We start from the raw sequence: 19924 nt of genomic DNA, 5'->3' as shown, positions 1-19924 counted from the left end.
ATTTCTAGGAATAACAAAGCCTGGTCGAGACCTTGTGCGAGGCTTCCAAAACTTCCCTCACCGACTGAGAAACAGGAACCGAAGTCAAGGGGAAAGGAACCAAGCGGTCAGGTGTAACGACTGAAGATTGGGATGCAACAGCGAACCCCGACTCTGAGATAGCAGAGAGGGAAACACAGGCAGAAGCAGAGGCTCCCTGACACTGAGTTGAAGAAGCAGGGAGAACCAGTGTTGATGAGGCCACCGAGGTGCAATGAGAATCATAGTGGCTCTGGATGATTTGAGACGAACCAACGTCCTCAAGATCAGAGGAAAAGGAGGAAACGCATAAAGGAACCTCCCTCCCCAGTCGAGCAGAAAGGCATCTGCTTCGAGACGGTCCAGGAAGTACATCCGAGAACAATACAGGGGTAGTTTGTGAGTCTCCGGAGAGGCAAACAGATCCCCCTGCGGAGTCCCCCAGCGGTCGAAGACCTCGCGCAGGACTCTGGAGTTGAGTGACCACTCGTGCGGCTGGAGAAGCCGACTGAGTTTGTCTGCCAAGCAGTTCCGTTCTCCCTGGATATAGACCGCCTGCAGGAAGATGTTCTGGGAGATCGCCCATTCCCAAAGGCGCAGCGCTTCCCAACAAAGGGACCAAGATCCCGTCCCACCTTGCTTGTTCACATAATACATGGCCACCTGGTTGTCCGTTCGCACGAGGACTACCTGATCGTGGAGTAGGTGGCAGAATGCTTGAGCTGCCAGAAAGATGGCACGAAGCTCCAACACATTGATGTGACAGCGTCGGTCCTCCGCCGACCACAGGCCCTGGGTCCGCAGACCGTCTAGGTGGGCCCCCCACGCGTACTCCGAGGAGTCCGTGGTCAGAACTTTGCGATGTGGAGGGATGAGAAAGAGCAAACCCCCGGAAAGATTCGAAGAGTCGGTCCACCAATGGAGCGATCGTCTCAAAGAAGGAGTCACCGCTATGAGACAAGAGACTGGATCGCAATCCTGGCGCCACTGAGAGGCCAGAGTCCACTGAGGAATTCTCAGGTGTAGTCTGGCGAACGGAGTGACATGGACCGTAGATGCCATGTGGCCCAGAAGCATCATCATACGCTGGGCCGACACAACAGGTAGTCGAGAAACCAGACGACCCAACCGAACCAAAGCCTCCAAACGAGGAGAGGGGAGGAACGCACGGAGGCGAACAGTGTCCAGCACTGCGCCTATAAACTGAAGTGACTGGGTCGGGCACAACTGTGACTTGGGAAAGTTCACTTCGAACCCCAGTCGTTGAAGGAAGACGATAGACTGTAGGGTCGCTGAGATAACCCCCTCCCTGGTCGGGGCCTTGATCAGCCAATCGTCCAGGTAGGGGAAGACCTGAAGCCCCCGAGACCTCAGGGCTGCAGCGACTACCACCATACACTTCGTGAAGACTCAAGGGGACGAAGCCAGGCCGAAGGGGAGGACCCGGTACTGTAGGTGCAGCTCGCCCACCTGGAACCGTAAGAATTTGCGGAAGGCGGGATGCACCGGAACATGGGTGTACGCTTCCTTCAGGTCCAGGGAGCACATCCAGTCCCCTTCCTCCAAGAGAGGGTACAATATCGGGAGCGACAACATACGGAACTTCTCCCGGACCAGGAACTTGTTGAGCTTTCTGAAGTCTAGAATGGGGCGCAAGTCCCCGGTCTTTTTTGGGACCAAAAAGTAACGGGAGTAAAACCCCCGCCCCCGCTGATCGGGGGGTACAGGTTCCACCGCCCGAAGCCTCAACAAGGCCCTGGCCTCCGCCATGAGGATGGGGAGCTGGGTCCAATTGTATGGGCAAGCCCCCGGTGACTTTTCCGGCGGCGCAGACCAGAAGTTGAGAGAATAGCCCTCGGAGACGGTCCGGAGCACCCAAGCGTCGGACGTTATCTCGGTCCAAGCCGCATAAAAGGACCGGAGTCGACCCCCTATGGGAAGGGGGTCCGGCGCAATCGCGGAGGGGGGCCGGCCCCATCCGCAAAGCCCGTCAAAAGGACGGCGCCGGCTTGGACGGACCCTGCGCCGGAGGTTTCGTTTGTCCCCCTCTGCCCTGTTGAAGTGGACGCCGTGGCGGAGGCCTAGAAAAGGCTGGCGTCGACTTATGAGGGTAACGCCTCGGAGGAGGCCGGAAGGGTTTCTGCGGCGTGGCCCGAGGTTTCGGACGGACCAAAGAGGCCAACGAGCGCTCCTGCTCCGACAACCGTTTGGTCGCCGCCTCAAGGGATTCATCAAATAATTCGGACCCCACGCAAGGTAAATCCGCCAGGCGTTCCTGCAGGTTTGAATCCATGTCGAGGGTGCGTAGCCACGCTAGTCGGCGCATAGCCACAGCAAATGCCGACACCCTCGAGACAAGCTCAAACGCGTCGTACACAGCGTGAAAAAGGTACAGGTGCAATAGAGACAGGTTGGACATAAACCTGGCAAACCCTTCCCTATGGGAATCCGGCAGGGCCTCGCGATACTGAGGCAGGTCCTTCACCATGCCACGTAAATAGGATGAGAATGTAAAGGCATAATTGAGAACCCTGGTTGCCATGAGGGAATTCGAATAGAGGCGACGACCAAACTTGTCCAGGGTCTGACCCTCCCTGCCGGGCGGGACCGCCGCAGAAACTCTGGAGGGTTGCGTCTTTTTCAGCGCCGACTCGACAAGCAAGGACTGGTGGGAGAGTTGAGCCTTATCGAATCCCTTGGGTGGTATCGTCCTATACTTAGACTCCATCTTAGACGGCACCGCTGTGACCGTAAGGTTCTTAAGGAAGGTCTGATGAAGGACCTTATTCAGAGGAAGTCGGGGGGTTTCCCTCGGGGGAGTGGGAAGGTCCTGCTCCTCGAGGAACTCCTTGGTATATTGAGAACCCGCCATGAGGTCCAGACCCAAGGCACGTGCCATGTCCTGCACGAAACCGGAGAAGGAGGACGGTCTGGCGGGTGGCGATGGGGTTCTCGACCTCTCCGCCGAACAGAAGGGGGAAGCCTCTTGGGAATAGCGCGGTTCCCTACCGGACCCTGAGTCCCAAGAGACCAGATCCAATGGCCTCGAGGGGGTCGGGGAACGTCTACGTCTCGAAGAACCCCTGGGAGAGGTCCCAGGTGTACGAGGCACCGAGGCACGCCCCCCTCCTCTTCGGTGAGGAGTCACGTGAACCCCCTCTCGCGGGGGAACGGAGCAGCCTCGGGTTGTCGAGGCGGAGCTCTGAGACCCGCAAGGCCTCGCCCCCAAGCGGCAAGGAGCGATCACGCCGCCGAGGAGAACCTCGCGAACGCTTGGGCTTCCTCGGACGACGCCTCGCCCGAGGCCGGCCCGAGGGCGAGGAGCCCCGGGAGGACCTCGAGGAAGAGGAGGAGGAGATTCGCCGTACCCTGCGCACCTTGTCACGGGGCCTTACGCTACGCTCAGGCGGGGCCCCCGAGGCCGAAGTCGAGGGTAAGGTCGGGGCCGAGGTCGGTGCCGCCCCGGTACCCGAGGTCGAGGGAGTCGAGACCGAGGCCGCCGAGGTCGGAGCCCTCGAGGCCGGAGCAGTCGAGGTCGAAGCCTGCTGCAAGTGCTCAAGGGCCCCAGACAACTCCGAGGCAATTAGGGCTCGGAGCAAGTCTTGGAACGCCGGGATCCCCACCATGGTCGGCAGGTCCGAGGCCGGGGGATGCTCCCTGGAGGGCGACCTCGGTCTCGAGTATTCCCTCGGGGCATTAGTGGCCGTAGTTCTGGGCGGGGCCGAGGACGACCCACCTGCCGTTGAGGAGCCCGAAGATGGCTTCTTCGTCGACCCTGGAGTCGAGGATGGAAGAGAGGACTTACCCGAGGCAGGCTTAGTCGAAGGAGTAGGCTTCGATGTCGAGGGACGTGGCGAGGCCGAGGATCCCGAGGCCAAGGTCAAGGCCGGGGCCGAAGCCGAGGCCGACGTCGAGGCCTTCCCCGGCGCGGAGTCAACCGCGAAGAGCTCCGCCATCCTGGCACGGCGTCGGCGGAGTGCTCTGGCCTGAAAGGTGGAGCACCGATCGCAAGAGTCAGTCGGATGCTCGGGCCCTAAGCAGAGCAAGCACCACCGGTGTGGATCGGTAATGGAAAGTAACCGCTCACACCGGGTGCACTTCTTGAAAGGGACGGGACATGAAAAACCGAACCGGCCGAAAGCAAGGCCGGCTGCGGCCGCGGCTCACGGGAGCCCCCGGAGCCGAACGGAAAGAAAACCTTTTTTTTTTTTAACAATAACTGCAAAAACAAAAGAAAAGATGAAGTAAAGCACAGCGACCGATCAAAATTCACCGGACGCAGTGACAGAAGGCAAAAACAGCAGAGCTCGATTTCCACAGGGCTTCTGGCTCCACGGAAAAAACTGAACTGAGGACCACGAGGTGGGATGCGCCCTCTAGTGGGCGAGAAGGCATGCACATGCGTGGTGCAGTGTAGCAAACTTGAAACTTCGATCAAGTTTGCTTGAAAAGCTGTCCGCGCTGGGGCTCCGTAGATGACGTCACCCATATGTGAGAATATCATGCCTGCTTGTCCTGGGATAAAAGGTATTTACCAGACCTCTTCAATACCTAAACACTGTACTCAAACTCTTTCTTTCTTTTTTTTTTTTTTTTTTTTTGTAGTTTTAAACACTTTTATTCAAGAAAGCAAGAAAATACACACAGGCTGAATGCCAACAAGTTGTATGCCACCCCAAACAAAGTAATGCAACATCCCCCCTCTCCCACCGAGTGAAGCAAAACAGAAAAAGCCCCCAAACAAGAAGTCCAAGAGTAGGAAAAACAACCAACAAGCAATGTCCCAGAGCCGTTATGAAATACCTCTCCATTGGCCATAAGGAAGCCAAATACAGCGAAAGGAACCACAAGTGTCTGTGCATAATGCAGTCAATTTAGAAATCAATTCTTTTATTTTCCTTTTCTTTCTTAGTTATATATAGCACACTCAGGGGGGGAGGGTGGAATTGGGAATAATTTTATAAAATATGTTATAATACGTTATAGAACACATGTATATTTTATTTATTGTTGAAAATATGATGAAGGGTGGGTGGGTGGGGGTTATTACGTTACTAGATTTTTATATGTTAGATATTATAGTGATATTTTGAAATTACTTGTATAATGTATTTTTGTGCACTTGTTGTTCAATTTGAAAATGAATAAATATTAAAAAAAAAAAAAAAAGAAAAATGTGACCAAGCTTGAGGAGTAAATCAGATTGTGCAGGAAGATGAGACGGTTTCCAAAAAGATGCCACACAGAGCCTGCCTGGCTGCCATAGCGACCAGTGCTTCAAAGTGAGCTTGGTCGCGCTCCAATCCCAGGGCAGGCTTATTAAGCAACAAAACATCCATTTGAAATGAAACAGGAAAATGCAAAACAGTTTACATCAATGTGTACCATCTTCCAAAAAATCAGAATCTTGGGACAATCCCACCATACATGCCCAAAAATCCCCTGCCCCCCTCCAAAGTCTCCAACAGAACCTATCCCCATATCTGAACAAATGAAACAGTTTCTCCGGGGTATAGTACCACTGAAATAACATAGCCCTGTTCAATCAAGGAGGTGGCCAAAAGACACCCGCAGCAACGCACTGCTGCGCTTCTAAGGGCAACCTCAAAAGGTCCTCCCATTTATTCTCATAAGAGCGGACCAAAGGACGGGTATATAAAAGAGCTTTGTATAATCTAGATATTAAACCCACCCCCGACCCCATACAAAAAAACCTTAAGAAAGGCTAAGCCCCCGCCCACTCCAGGACTACCCGTCTCTGCACAAAATCACAGAGCTAAGTGCAAGCAAAAAAATCCGTTGCGGGGAGACCGTAGGTATCATGAAGAGCTGCAAAAGAGACCAATTCCCCCTGAAGGACCAACTGGCCAAGCACCCGAAGTCCCCCCATCTAACCAGCGACAGAATATACTAGAATCATGAGCGAGCAGTAACCCAGGGGCATACCGAATAGGAGTGGAATAAAAATAGTACTGCCGTGAGAACCAAGCCTTTCGAACTTGACCCCAAATCTGCAGAGTACAAGCCATCCCATAAGGAGCCTCCCAAGCCACCTTCCAAATTATCTCTAAAGATAACCATGGTAGAGCCGCTAGAGGAAAAGAAGGCTGAAGCTCTTACTCCAAAGAGACCCAACAGCGGGAGGGGAAAACCCAATGAAACAAGACCTGTAATTGGGCCGCATAGTAATAATTAACAAAAATCAGGAACTCCCATGCCCCCATGTACTACTTGACTAGCCTCTCTTAACTTTTCCAGATATTTTTTCCTGACTTCCTCTATCTGCGATCTTTTATTGTTTATGAAAGCTTATTCCTTACCTTCTCAGCTACTACGTTTGAGAACCAAAGTGGCCTTCTTTTCCTCTTACTTGCCTCACAAAAAGGTTTGTTACTCTTACAATAACACATTTCAATTTTGCCCACTGCATTTCTATTCAATGGGCCAAATTGAAATTGAACATTTTTTCCTTGAATTGGGTAGCACTATTACAGGGGTAGGTAATTCCGGTCCTCGAGAGCCGCAGCCAGGTCAGGTTTTCAGGATATCCACAATGAATATGTATGAGATGAATTTGCATCCACTGCCTCCTTGAGATGCAAATCTATCTCATGCATATTTAAAGAATCAGCAGGTTCAGTTCTGGTAGGGTAAGGAGGTTCCAGTAATTCTAGTGAGTTTAGTTCCCATTAAATCCGCCAATAGGGGAGCTAGGCAGCTCTGAAGCATGTCCCAGGACTAAGGCAAAGGGGTGGGGCCTAAATCCTATAGGAGCCCAGTTAGGGAATATAATGGGCAGTTTGGGAGTACAGGGAGGATCAAGGGAGCAAGCTGATAGATGAAGAGCTCCAGAGCTGAGGATCCTAAAAAGAAAACCCCAGTAGGGTGAGACAAGCAGGTTTAAAAACCTAGCAGAAGAGATCCTGAAGATAAAAGCCTTCTGCGGGAATGTTAGAAAAAGAGGGTGTTTCCCAGAGGAGGACATAAGTTAAGGCAGAGGCACATGCTAGAGAACCTCAGAAAAGGTCCCTTTTGTAGTGTTTGAACCCTAAATAGAGGGAAGATGTCAGTGCCACAGCCATACAGCTCGGGAAAGAGACTCCTGAATGCAGGCTAGAGACTTGCTGACAAATTAGGATCAAATAAAAAGTTCTTGGAAGGAAGTAGCCTGCCCAGTGAGAGATGATCTTCAAAAGAAACTTTGCAAATGTTTTGATGGTATAACATAGGATGAGAAAAGGCTACTCTGTGGAATTACAAGATGGGGAGCCTACCTGTGATAAGACAAACAGCCTGGAAATTAAAGCTTGTAGATATTTGCTAGTTTTAAGTCTAATGAGAGAAAAGACAGCTTTGTAGAATTACAGTGGGAGGACCCCCAGAGGGAAGACAAACAGCCTAGACCTTAAGGGGTTGATTCTACAAACGGCATCCTGATTTAGGCAGCGGTAGGCATCCTACTACCATCTCACCAGCCAATCGGGATGCACGTTTTTTTTTTAAAAAATGGATGCGGCAAACGAGGCCTACATTGTAGACGCCTGTCATGCACCTACAGAGAAACATAGGGATGCTTACGGACTTCCAAGGCTGGCGTAGGTTTCCACCAAAAGTGACCTTGGACATCCATAAGCATCTCTACGCTTAAGGCATCTCTTAGAGAAAAAAAAGATGCAACTCTTTTAAAGGGTGTGTGTATACAGAAGCAGCAGTCTGTTTAAAGCAACTGAGCTTCAGAAGCTCGCAGAACTGAAGTACAACAGAGTAGAAGAAAGAAATGGAGTGAGACACTCAGAAGCAGTGGTATACCAACTGGGGGGACCTGGGCCTACCCCACTATAGCACCCTGAATGGCTGGCAGGGTTGCCCAAGCCCTGCGGCCCACACTTCTCCCAGTGTGAGAAAGTAGGTGGTGTGCTTTCCAGACAATGATGCCGGTACTCCTCACACATGCTCAGCTCATAAGCATGAACCAAGCATGAGCGAAGAGTACCAGCATCAATGGCTGGAAAGCACACCACCAACTTCTTCACATGGGGAGAGGTTTGGGCCATGGAGCGCTTCAGCTGACTGGCCTTGGACATCACCGCCGGCAAAAGTAAAATCTTTAATGACAGGGAGAGGAATGGGAAAGCAGAGAAGAATGAATGGCCCCTGAAGTCCACCCCCCAAAAATTAGATTCTGTCTGTGCCCCTGATCAGAAATACCAGGTACTCCCAACTTTACTACTACTACAATTTATCATTTCTATAGCGCTGAAAGGCGTACGTAGCGCTGCACATTTAACATGGTCCCTGCATAGATGAGCTTACTTACAATCTAATTTGGACAGGCAGGACAAATGGGACAGATAGGGTTGAGGAGTTTCTTGCAGAGAGAATGATAGGATGGACATAGGTATCTTACAGTGAGTGGGAGTTAAGAGTTGAAAGCAGCCTCTAGAAAGTAGGCTTTTAGCTTAGATTTGAATATTCTAGAGACTGAGCTTGATGTATTAACTCAGCCAGTCTGTTCCAGGCATACAGTGCAGCAAGAAAGAAAGGATGGAGTCTGGAGTTGGCAGTGGAGGAGACTTACCTGATTAAAGGAGCTCATGGGGAGCGATTGAGAGGCTGTAAGAGGAGTTTGAACTGTATTCATAAATGGATGGGGAGCCAATGAAGTAATCTGAAGTGAGAGGTAATGTGAGTATGGCAGCTCTGGCAGAACTCATTAAGTCGTGCAGCAGAATTTTGAACAGATTGAAGGGGAGAGAGATTTAAGTCGAAGACCCGAGAGAAGAAACTTACAGTAATCTAAGAGAGAGGTGATGAGAGTGTAGATAAGGGTTTTGGTAGTGTGCTCTCAGAATAGAGAGGTCAGATTTTGGTAATATTATAGAGGAAGAAGCAGTTTGTTCTAGTATTTTTAGTCATGTGTTGCGATTAATATGCGATTCTGTACCATTTGTGATCTAGGTCAAACTGAATAAAAATAATTTTAAAATAATAAGAACATAAGAATATCCTACTGGGTCAGACCAATGGTCCATCAAGCCCAGTAGCCCGTCCCCACAGTGGCCAGTCCAGGTCCCCAGTACCTGGCCAAAACCTAAGGAGTAGCAACATTCCATGCTACCGACCCAAGGCACGCAGTGGCTTCCCCCATGTCTTTCTCAATAACAGACTATGGAATTTTCCTCCAGATAATTGTCCAAACTTTTCTTAAAACCAGATACACTATCCTCTCTTACCACAACCTCTGGCAATGCGTTCCAGAGCTTAAGTATTCTAGACAGAGAGGGGTTTGTCCTGAAGGCCATTAAGATTAGCCGTCTTTTAGGGTTTGCGGAAACGACTTGATCAGAACATACAGAGAGGAGAAAGGAGTGAGGATAGGGAGATATTGAGGAAAACAGTACAAGGAAAACTTTTAAAATATTGTGTTATGTGGATTTGCTACCCAAATTGGTGATCTAAAAAAAAAAATGTTTGGCTGTTATGGAAAAGCCAAATGACACTTTACCATGCTCTTTTGTTAAATAAACAGAATTTAAATATTACTGGAAAACAAAAATTAGGAGGGTTCAAGTTTATTTAAAATTTCTTATACTTCTAGGCGATGTACAGAGTCATAAAAACATACTTTGACTAAAATACATATTTAAGATGACAAAACAGCATTAAAAGTAATGATATTTAAAAAAAAAAAAAAATTTTAAAACAAAGACAAACGGGAATAAAAGGTAAGAGGGCAAGAACTACAATAATCAAGTAAAAATAAAACATATAGGGAACAAAAGGAAGGGTAGCTAAATATAAAATCAAGGGTGGGGTAGTGGTTGGAGTGAGCATATAAAGTTGCATTCTATAAAGCTAGAACAGGTGTATTCCAAAAGGTTAGACTACAGTCACTCTTAATTGCTAACCATATGCTGAAACAGTACACACACTTGGTTCTATCACACTCCATGTACAGTGCTACCTCATGCCCTTGGTCTGCACAAATATAGATGTAACTGTAGAACACGGATTCCATTATTTTCACTTTAAACAACACATCAGACATTCTTTTCCGACTTCCACCTAATCTCATAAGAAGCATATTGTGTACTTTATGCTTCTCGTTGCTAGGCCAGCTGATATAAATAGCAGGTAAGTTAACAGTTACTATACAAGGTGCTTATCCAATGCTCAAACAGTTCAGTCTAAAGAGAAGAAATGCTGTAAATGTGGATGCAATGAGACAGAAACATGGTGGCTCGCTTACCCGAGTCGTTTCTTCGATTTAGTCACGCTGCTGAAATGACTAGACATTGTGCAAAGCTTTTTTTTATTCACAGCTTTCAGAACGAAAACAAACTATAAAGAGAGGCCAAAGAACCGGTAGAATAAATAGGGCGCACGGTTAGCAGCTTGGGAAAGGATCGCCCGGGCTTGTTTATTTTCACCATGACAACAGAATTCCCTCCCCGAGGGGCAGCTTGACTAGCAGCGCGAGATTTTACTGGGGAGGAAATCCGTCCATTACCTTTGCTTTTTAGTCTTTGTTAAACAATGACACAGGGACGAATTTTTCCCCGTCCCCGCAGGAACTCATATTTCGCCATCCCGTCCCCACGAGTTTTGTCGCTGTCCCATTCCTGTAAGCTCAACCTTAATCACACAAGCCTGTAAACACTTATGATTGTTAAGTGTTTGATGCTTGTGCAGATGAGGATGGAGGCGCAGGAAAAGAACTCGCGGGGGCGGGAAAATTAGTACCCGCGGGGACGGGAAACATTTCTCCCCCGTGTCGTTCTCTAGCCTTTGTATCTACGCCTGCCGGTAACAGACAGTAGCCACTTTACAATTAGGTTTTGAAGGAGGGGAACAAATTCTAAAATGCACCCGAGTTCAATCGCCATTTTTCAGTGCAGAATTATAATTAACAGGCAAGCCGACAGTAACTGAATAGCATCTCCAGGAGAAAAAAAAAACCCACCAACCTAACAACATTACGCTTTTCACCCGAATCTGAAATGACTTTTATTTCGCCATACACCCCAAAACCTGCTACCGTTTACCTAAGGTTTCCCAACGAAAGGGGTGCTAACCCTGCCGAAAACCAAGCGCGCTATCGATTAAAAAAGGGACATTCGAAATGTAAAAGCTAATAAAAAGCGCGCCTGATCAAATTCCCTCCGCTGCTGCAAAGCAAACAATAGCCTGCCGCTTCCGGATGCGCAAGCAACTCCATCGTCTCATACCTAAAACTAGCTTAAATCGGTCCCCACTCCTAAACTACAACTAAAATATAAGAGCGGCTCCTCGTCCGCGAGGTAAACGCAACACGTTTGGGAAGCGCGCGCCACAGCCAGGGATCCTTTTCCCTACTTCCCGTTTCTCGCGCCCCCCCCGGCTGCGTCCACGTCATAGTGTCGAGAATTCATTTTGCCAGGGTTTTTGTTTTTGTTTTTTTTTTCTTCCCTTCGCTTGTTTACATTTTGGAAGAAGTTAAAAAACGCAGCAGCTACTGAAACCTGAATGACGACACAGCGACAGCAGAGAGCGCAAGGCTTCTGACCAATCAGAGGGCGACAGGGAAGGTTCTGTCCGAGGGATTTCCCCCTCCTCCTCCTCCCTTTTGCAAAGCGCCTTCGCACGCAACCAGAGGTGTGAAGTTATCGATGTGGTGAGTTACTGTTGAATCGAATTATTTTAACACGGGAGTCCATTTTATGCAGTGATACCCTATGGTAAAATAACTAGAATTAACGGTAGCCCACATTCATAACTTCCCTAACACTGTATTTCTGTTACATCATATCCCTTTAACCGCCTCTTTTACAAAGCCACGCTAGCGGCTGTGCTAATGACGCAGAAGCCCATAGAGATTTAAAAGGCTTCGGGGCTGTTGCCCCGCCATTAGCAGTTTAATGCGCATAATAGCACACGCTAATTTGCTAGTCGCTACCACCTCCTCTTGAGCAGGCCGTAGTTTTTCGGCTAGCGCAGGGGTTAGAGTGCGCTAAAAAGGTGCGTGCGATAAAACCTCTAAAGCGGCTTTGTAAAAGGAGCCCTTAGTCTTTAGAACCGGTGCAAGAGAGATGGTTGTCTAGGCCAGTGGTTCCCAACCCTGTCCTGGAGGAACACCAGGCCAATTGGGTTTTCAGGCTAGCCCTAATGAATATGCATGAAGCAAATTTGCATGCCTATCACTTCCATCATATGCAAATCTCTCTCATGCATATTCATTAGGGCTAGCCTGAAAACCCGATTGGCCTGGTGTTCCTCCAGGACAGGGTTGGGAATCACTCTAGGCAACCTTCAGCCTTTAGTTTATCCTCCAGCCCAATTTTGATAATTAAAACTCAACAATCATGATCACATTTTCTATTAAAAAATACAGCTTAAAGTATTTGCTGGTATGTGGTTGCCAAGATCAATTGTTTACAGAAAACAGTAAAACCAGGATCCTCATTGAACAGTATTAAAATCCTGGTTACAAAAATACGCAGTGCTGTTCATTTAACATTCAATAGATGGTCCCTGCTTAGAAGAGCTTACAATCTAATCTGGACAGACAGACAGTACATCTCAGAGTTGGAGTGTTTCTAGCAGAAGGAATGATACAGTGGATAAAGGTTAACTGATGGTGAGTGAGTTAGTTGAAAGCAGCTTTAAAAAAAGTGGGCTTTTAGCTTGAATTTGAATTAGAGAGCTGCACAGGAATGGGGATGATGGGAATCCCACGGGACCCGCGGGTTCCCCTTCGGGTCGCGGGGATCCCATGGGGACGCCCCCTAGGGTCGCGGGGATCCTGCGGGGTTCGATGCAAGTCGAGCCGCGAGGCTCGTCTTCTTTTTCCTACCTGCTCTGCCGCAGCACACAGCTGACCGGAAGTCTTCCACGATGTCAGCGCTGACGTCGGAGGGAGGGCTTAAGCAAAGCTCTCCCTCCCTCCGATATCAGCGCTGACATCGGGGAAGACTTCCGGTCGGCTATGTGTGCTGGGGCAGTGCAGGCAGGAAATAGAAGACAAGCCTCGCGGCTCGAGCTCCATTATGGTGGTAATTTGCTTGCAGATGAGGGCTGGGAGGCGGAACACAAAAGGGGGGAGGGAGTGCATTTTTGGCACAAGGCATGAACTTGGGAGAGAGGATGGAGGAAGGGAGGGAAAGAGGTGGAGGAGGGAGTGCATTTTGGACACAAGGCATGAACTTGGGAAAGAGGATGGAGGAAGGGAGGGAAAGAGATGTTGAGGTGGGGGGAGGGAGTACGTTTTTGGACACAAAGCATGAACTTGGGAAAGAGGATGGAGGAAGGGAGGGAAAGAGATGCTGAGGTGGGGGATGGAGTGCATTTTTGGACACAAGGCATGAACTTGAGAAAGAAGATGGAAGAAGGGAGGGAAAGAGATGCTGAGGTGGGGGAGGGAGTGCATTTTTGGACACAGATGGCATGGAATTGGGAGAGAGGAAGGGAGGGAAAGAGATGGTTGTGTACACGGGAATGGAAGAAAGGAAAATTTATGGTCACAGGGAGGGAGTGAGGTACAGATGAGAGGGAGAAATATTGTGGTGGAAGGGAACAGTGGGACAGATTGAAATGGATGCAAGAGGGAGGAATGGTGGTGGACATAGTGGTGAAGGGAATGGAGGGAGAGATGTGGCATGGTGCTGGAGAGGGGTGATAGGAGAAATGTTGGGCATGGGGCTAGTGGGCAGGCACGAAAGATGAGAAAGGGATAAATGCTGGACCATGGTAGGAGGAACCAATGGACAGCAACAGAAGAATTTACTGAAGATGGGAAAGCAGAAAAAAGAAACTGGGACCAACTTTATGGAAAAATAAGTCTCCAGACAACAAAGGTAAAAAACGGAATTTATTGTCTAAAATATGTTAGCTTTGGGAAATGTATATAGCAGATGTCTTTGTATTATGTTCAAAAGAAAATAAAATGCATTTCTGGTTTTATTTCTACAGTGTTGAAGTACTTGCTGACCCTTGCTGTGACTGGTGGGGATCCCCAAGCACCGCCAGCAGAGGACCTCCTCTAGAGACGGCCAGAACTCCCCTCCACCAAGCACAGCAGTCACTGGCAGCATCCATGAACCACTGAGGTGCCAGCATCTGTGACTCGGGGATGCTACTGCTGCCTGCCAAGTTTGGCAAAAGGGACCCCCGGCCAACTGCAAAGGAAGTCCTCAGCTGACAGCTTGGGGGTTCTCATCAGCTGAGTATTTATATTTTATATTTACATTAGAGACTTTGGTAGAAACCCATTTACAAAGTATGCATTCTTCCCAATTAATATTTCAAAATTAATAAAGTGTCTTTGCTTATTTTAAATGGGTCTCTACTAGAGCCTTTAATTCAGTAGCATAATTAAATGAAATAACTATTTCTGAAGTTTATAGAGACGGGCGGGGATGGAGGGGATTGGACATTTTCCTGCTGGAAAAGGGGCTAGAGGGGTATAGATAGAGGATTACTGCACAGGTCCTGGACCTGTTGGGCCGCCGCGTGAGCAGACTGCTGGGCACGATGGACCTCAGGTCTGACCCAGTGGAGGCATTGCTTATGTTCTTATGGATGGGTGGGGACAGAGGGGATTCCTCACGGGGTCGGGTGAGGACGGAGGGATTCCTCATGGGGATGGGTGGGATTTTGGCAGGGACAGATGGGATTTCTGTCCCTGCGCAACTCTCTAATTTGAATACTGCATTCTCCCTGGGGTGGGCTAAAAGTTAATTTCTTAACTCAAATTTATTCTTAGGACAGCAATGCTGGGTTTGAACTTACAACCTTGGCATGCTAAGGCTGCAGCCCTAGCCACTAGGCCACTCCTCCCCACTAGACTATTTGTACATTCAAATACAGTAAGTATTACAGTAAAAACATAACGGCAGATAAAGTCCAAATGGCCCATCTGGTACTTAATTTCTATATATTTCAACTGTGATTTAATGTAGGTAAGACCCACTTTAAATAGTTTATGAAGACAGCTTTATATTCAGCAGGCAAAACAGCATAATTGGTAACGTTTGAAAAAAAATAAAAATCTACCCCTACAATTGACATACTCTAGCATCGCACTGACCTTCACATAAAAGGTTCCAGGTATACATTACATCATAACTCCCTTCTATTGTATGGCGAGCCCCCCAGGAATAGCAAAAAATGTACTGTACCTAACGGTCCACTACTTTAACAGGAAAGGAAAAGGGGAAAGGGATTGGGACTTGTATATCACCTTTTTATAGTTTTACAACCACACTCAAAGTGATAGCTCTTATACCTGCCAAGTGCAGTGCTGTTCAAAGTACTTGGTCAAAGTACTCAAATATTACAAATACTGTATACATTTATTTTTATTTAACTAAAAGTACAGTGAAGAAAACATTTAAAAAATGTACTTTTAAGTGAAAGTAAAAAAGTTATTGCCTAATATAATGCTTTTTGAGTATAAGGTAAAGTATCATAACTACAATGAAAGGATACAAATGTTAACAATGGTTCAAAACAACTTTATTGTTCCACAATCCACTTTGCTCTTAGTGAAACTACATTTTAAAAATGACCGTCACTCATGTTAGTGTGCTTATGAGTCATTATTAAACCAGAACAGCTGGCGTTCAACAACTGCAGTGCAGAAAGTGGATTGCTCAATCTGATTTAAAAAGTTCCTTCAAATCAAGCCTCTTCATTGGGTCTCTTGATGTCTCTTGATTAGGCCTGCAGGGAATCTGTCTGCAACACTTGACTTCTGTATAGCAAAATACTTTATCATCATTGTCATTATCATCTACATTAGAAGAAGTGTGGTCTAATTCATCACTTGCATCTTCATCTTTGTTATCATCATTATCATGCTGGCCGATTGCAGAGAACACTTTCACAAAGTTGGAATCATTGTCTGTTGTTCTAACAATTTTTCATCTGATGGCAAATTTTCAATATTTTTGAGAACTGATAAGAACATCAAAGTGTGGGAACCCTTCAGCCTTGGGGCCAGACAAGTAGACTTCCTCTCTAAAGGCTATTAATCTACTGGACAGTCATCCTAATGCAGCATTTTTCATAGGATGACCAAGAGAAGTAACCAGCGTTAGCTTCACCTCTTCTTCAAAGTAATCCAACTCCTCAGTGCTTTGCTAGTCTGGAGACCAGTAACCAGTTAAACACACAGATTAACTCCCCTGTTCTCATTCCCCTGTATTCGCAGAACAGCAAAATTGAAGATGAAATGATCCAGTGTTTGCATGATGAAGTTTACAATAGCAAAATCCTGTTCCAGGTTTTGCTGTTTCATTTGATTTACATCATTTACATCTTGCTTCTGCTTTTACTTTCTGTACTGCAAGCATCAGATGTATCTAGGTAAAAGTAGTGACATTATTACTTCAGTAAAAGTAACAAAACTAACATTTGTTACTTTTACTGAAGTAAAGCAACTAGTCACATTTGCATATTTACTATGCAATGTTACACAAATGTAACAGAGTATACAATATGGGCCTTGGCCCCCTTCTCTACAGTCCAGTGCACCAACCACCAGGCTACTCAAAGAACTTGCTTGCTGCTCTAAGAGGAATGCCCATTATATCTGCAGCTGTCATAGAGCCTGATGAAGTAAAAAACAGGCAACGTTGGCGTGTGAGAATTGAGAGTTTGTCGCCGCTTAGAATCAATGATTTTCAGTTTCATTCAAGAAGGCACAGCTTTTAAGGGTTCCATATTGAACAGCCTGTGAAGAAAATACATATGTCCGTGCGTCGGGAGATTATCAATTTAGTCAGCGCTGGAGTCAGAGAAGACCATTAAGATAAGTGCCAGTGCTTCAGTAATAATTTTTTCACAAGTTTGTTATAAGTTTTTTTCAAAAAATTTTTCATGATCGAATTGATTTTTTTGTTTGTTTGTTTCTTTTTTTAAGTAGAGCACTTTTTGCTTAGAACTTGCACATTGATCTCACCTGTAGGTGGTTGGAGGATTTGGATATATGATTAGAACCTACCTGGCAGGATAGGGATCTAGAATGGCTTGAGTCATAAGAGATTTTATGATCTGATCCATGTTCCATTATGATGTCCTCTGCTTCCTTTATTATTACATTTATAATTTGATTGTTATATTTAAGTGAATTTTTTTTTTTTTTTTTTGCAGTTTACATTTGATAGATGATAATAGTTCATATTATTTGGATGATTATTACACCCCTTTATTCTTGGTTTTTTACAATTTTTATTTATAAATTTTTAACTGAGATACAAACAAACAATAACAATAGCTGCACTGAAAACAAGAATGTAAACCTTTACAAGGTAGCCATGAGAGTATTAGTTAATAGACTGTTATGTACAATAATTATCTAGAATTTTCCAATTTCTAATAAGGGATGGTAAGTGATTTTGTTTTAATGCTGTAATCTCTTTGTAGTTCCTATATGCACCATTCATGATAAGATACATGTTTATTATTTTTCCAGTGTAAGGCTAGAGCTATCATAAGATCAAATAATCTGGTACTAGCGGAAATAATATAAACTTTAGGATTGGATGATCGCAGTTTGACGGAGCCTGGTCTATACTTCCACCTTTACTTCTTAGGGAGATGGGAGGGGGTCAGTGAGCACTGGAGGGTTAAAGGGGTCATGCCTTTATTCCTCCAGTGGTCATCTGGTCAGTTTTGGCACCTTTTTGGCTAGACCTGTTATAGTAATGCCTATTATTTGCCCTGGATGTTTTAACAATGTTAAATTCTTGCAGAAAACCATCAAAATCAAAGCCTGCCCAAAACATGCCTCTAACATGTCCCTTTCAGATTGACATGAACTGCATAGAAAAATGTATTAAAAATTAGTTTTGAAAATAGTGATTTGGATTTCTTTTAAGTATCTATCTGCTGTTTTGTGCCATTTTTGTTGTTTAAAAAATGAGCCCCCATATTCTCAGGGCTGAGGAAATAGCCAGAAGCAAATTATTATCATCATCATCTATTTAATTATTTGATATACTGCAAATTACCACCAAAGTCTAGCTGTGTGGTTTACAATTAAAAAAAAACAACAACAACAAAACAATTAAAACATTAAGAACAACAAAAATAAAAAAATAAAATCATAACAAAAAAACTCCATCAATTCAATCCACAATGAACCAATATTTAAACTTTAAATTATTTCCACCATAGAACAGGAAGCCATAAGTTTGATAAGTAAAAGGGAAATGTGCTCAATCAGTGATATGCTAATTTAAAAAAATATGCAGAATTATGGGTTTAGTGCCCAAAAAGAGTACAATGGAAGACGCCCAAAAGAGGACATTAATTAAAATGCAAAAATAACTAAGGGATCCTTTTAAAAACCGTGATAGTGACTTCTGATGCACTCCAACACACATATGGATTTAATAGGTATCTGAACATTTGCTACCGAGATTTTGTAAAAGAGGGGGGGGGGGAGGAGCTCTGCACTACTATTAAAAAATCCTTAAAATACAAATAATTTTGTAAAAACACCAAATAAGTCTCAATTTGTAGAAAAGTCTTGACTATTTGCAGCACATATTATAACATAGATACTGAAGAATCCAGTGCCATCATATAGACCGGTCAGCTTGACCTCAGTTCCGGGGAAGATGGCCGAATCATTGATCAAGAACAGTATCAGTGAGCACATAGAAAAAAAATAAGCTGATGAGAACAAGCCAGCATGGTTTCTGTACTGGAAAATCCTGCCAAACAAACCTACTGCACTTCTTCGAGGGGATAAGCGGACATTTGGACAAAGGTGACCCCATAGATATAGTATACCTAGACTTCCAAAAAGCCTTCGACAAGGTACCTCATCAGCGCCTTCTAAGGAAACTGTGGAACCACGGGGTGGAAGGGGACATACACAGATGGATCAAAAACTGGTTGGCAAACAGGAAACAGAGGGTAGGAGTAAAGGGACACTATTCTGACTGGAAAGGGGTCACAAGTGGCGTCCCACAAGGGTCAGTGCTGGGACCGCTGCTATTCAATATATTTATTAATGACTTGGAAACAGGGACAAAGTGTGAAGTTATAAAATTTGCGGATGTCACAAAACTCTCCGGTAAGGTTAGATCTGTAGAGGAATGTAAAAAACTCCAAAGGGATCTGGACAAACTGAGTGAGTGGGCAGATAAATGGCAGATGAGTTTTAATGTGGAGAAATGTAAAGTTATGCACATAGGGAAAGGGAACCTGATGTACAACTACACGATGGGGGGGATGACATTGGGAAAAGGCAACCTAGAAAAGGACTTGGGGGTTTTGGTGGATAAAACAATGAAACCGGCAGCACAATGCGCAGCGGCCTCAAAAAAGGCGAACAGAATGTTGGGCATTATCAAAAAAGGTATCACTACCAGAACCAAGGAAGTTATCCTCCCGCTGTACAGGGCAATGGTGCGACCGCATCTGGAGTACTGCGTCCAGTACTGGTCGCCGTACCTAAAGAAAGATATGGCGATACTCGAGAGGGTCCAGAGAAGAGCGACAAAAATGATAAAGGGCATGGAAAACCTCTCGTATGCTGAGAGGCAGGAGAAGTTGGGGCTCTTTTCCCTGGAAAAGAGGAGACTTAGAGGGGATATGATAGAAACTTATAAGATCATGAAGGGGGCAACAAGAACTAGAGGACACTCAAAAAAATTGAAGGGAGATAGGTTTAGAACAAATGCTAGGAAGTTCTTCTTCACCCAGAGGGTGGTGGACACCTGGAATGCGCTTCCAGAGGGAGTGGTTGAGCAGAGTACGGTTTTGGGTTTCAAAAAGGGATTGGACGAATTCCTGAAGGAAAACGGGATCCAGGGATACAATTAGAGGGTTACTATACAAGACAAAATGCTCTTGAGTAATAGATCACTACAGGTCATTGACCTGGGGGGCCGCCGCGGGAGCGGACTGCTGGGCA

The 19924-nt window shown here is 46.0% G+C and overlaps 2 protein-coding genes across 6 annotated transcripts in view; one reads left to right on the top strand and one right to left on the bottom strand.

Moving 5' to 3' along the window:
• The window catches only part of WDR78 (WD repeat domain 78), a 187274-nt gene that overhangs the window by 109478 nt on the left and 57872 nt on the right, over positions 1 to 19924 (bottom strand). The window contains exon 1 of one of the 5 annotated variants that reach the window (XM_033915920.1): positions 11520 to 11600. The exons of 2 other annotated variants lie outside the window; for them this stretch is intronic. Coding sequence is in view for 2 of the 3 variants with exons in the window: in XM_033915918.1 (XP_033771809.1) it covers positions 10268 to 10314 (47 nt within the window). In the remaining variant the exon portion in view is untranslated. Of the gene's footprint in view, positions 1 to 10267; positions 11445 to 11519; positions 11601 to 19924 lie in introns of those variants that run through there. 2 more of the 5 variants (XM_033915918.1, XM_033915916.1) reach the window with 2 other exon arrangements.
• Positions 11649 to 19924, top strand: part of MIER1 (MIER1 transcriptional regulator) — a 133270-nt gene continuing 124994 nt past the window's right edge. Inside the window, exon 1 of the mRNA XM_033915927.1 lies at positions 11649 to 11671. The gene's annotated coding sequence lies outside the window, so the exon portion shown is untranslated. The remainder of the gene's footprint in view (positions 11672 to 19924) is intronic.

Source organism: Geotrypetes seraphini, chromosome 12, assembly GCF_902459505.1.
Source record: "Geotrypetes seraphini chromosome 12, aGeoSer1.1, whole genome shotgun sequence".
Lineage (NCBI taxonomy): Eukaryota > Metazoa > Chordata > Amphibia > Gymnophiona > Dermophiidae > Geotrypetes > Geotrypetes seraphini.
The sequence above is the reverse complement of the archived record's forward strand: the minus strand, read 5'-3'. Positions and strand labels throughout refer to the sequence as shown.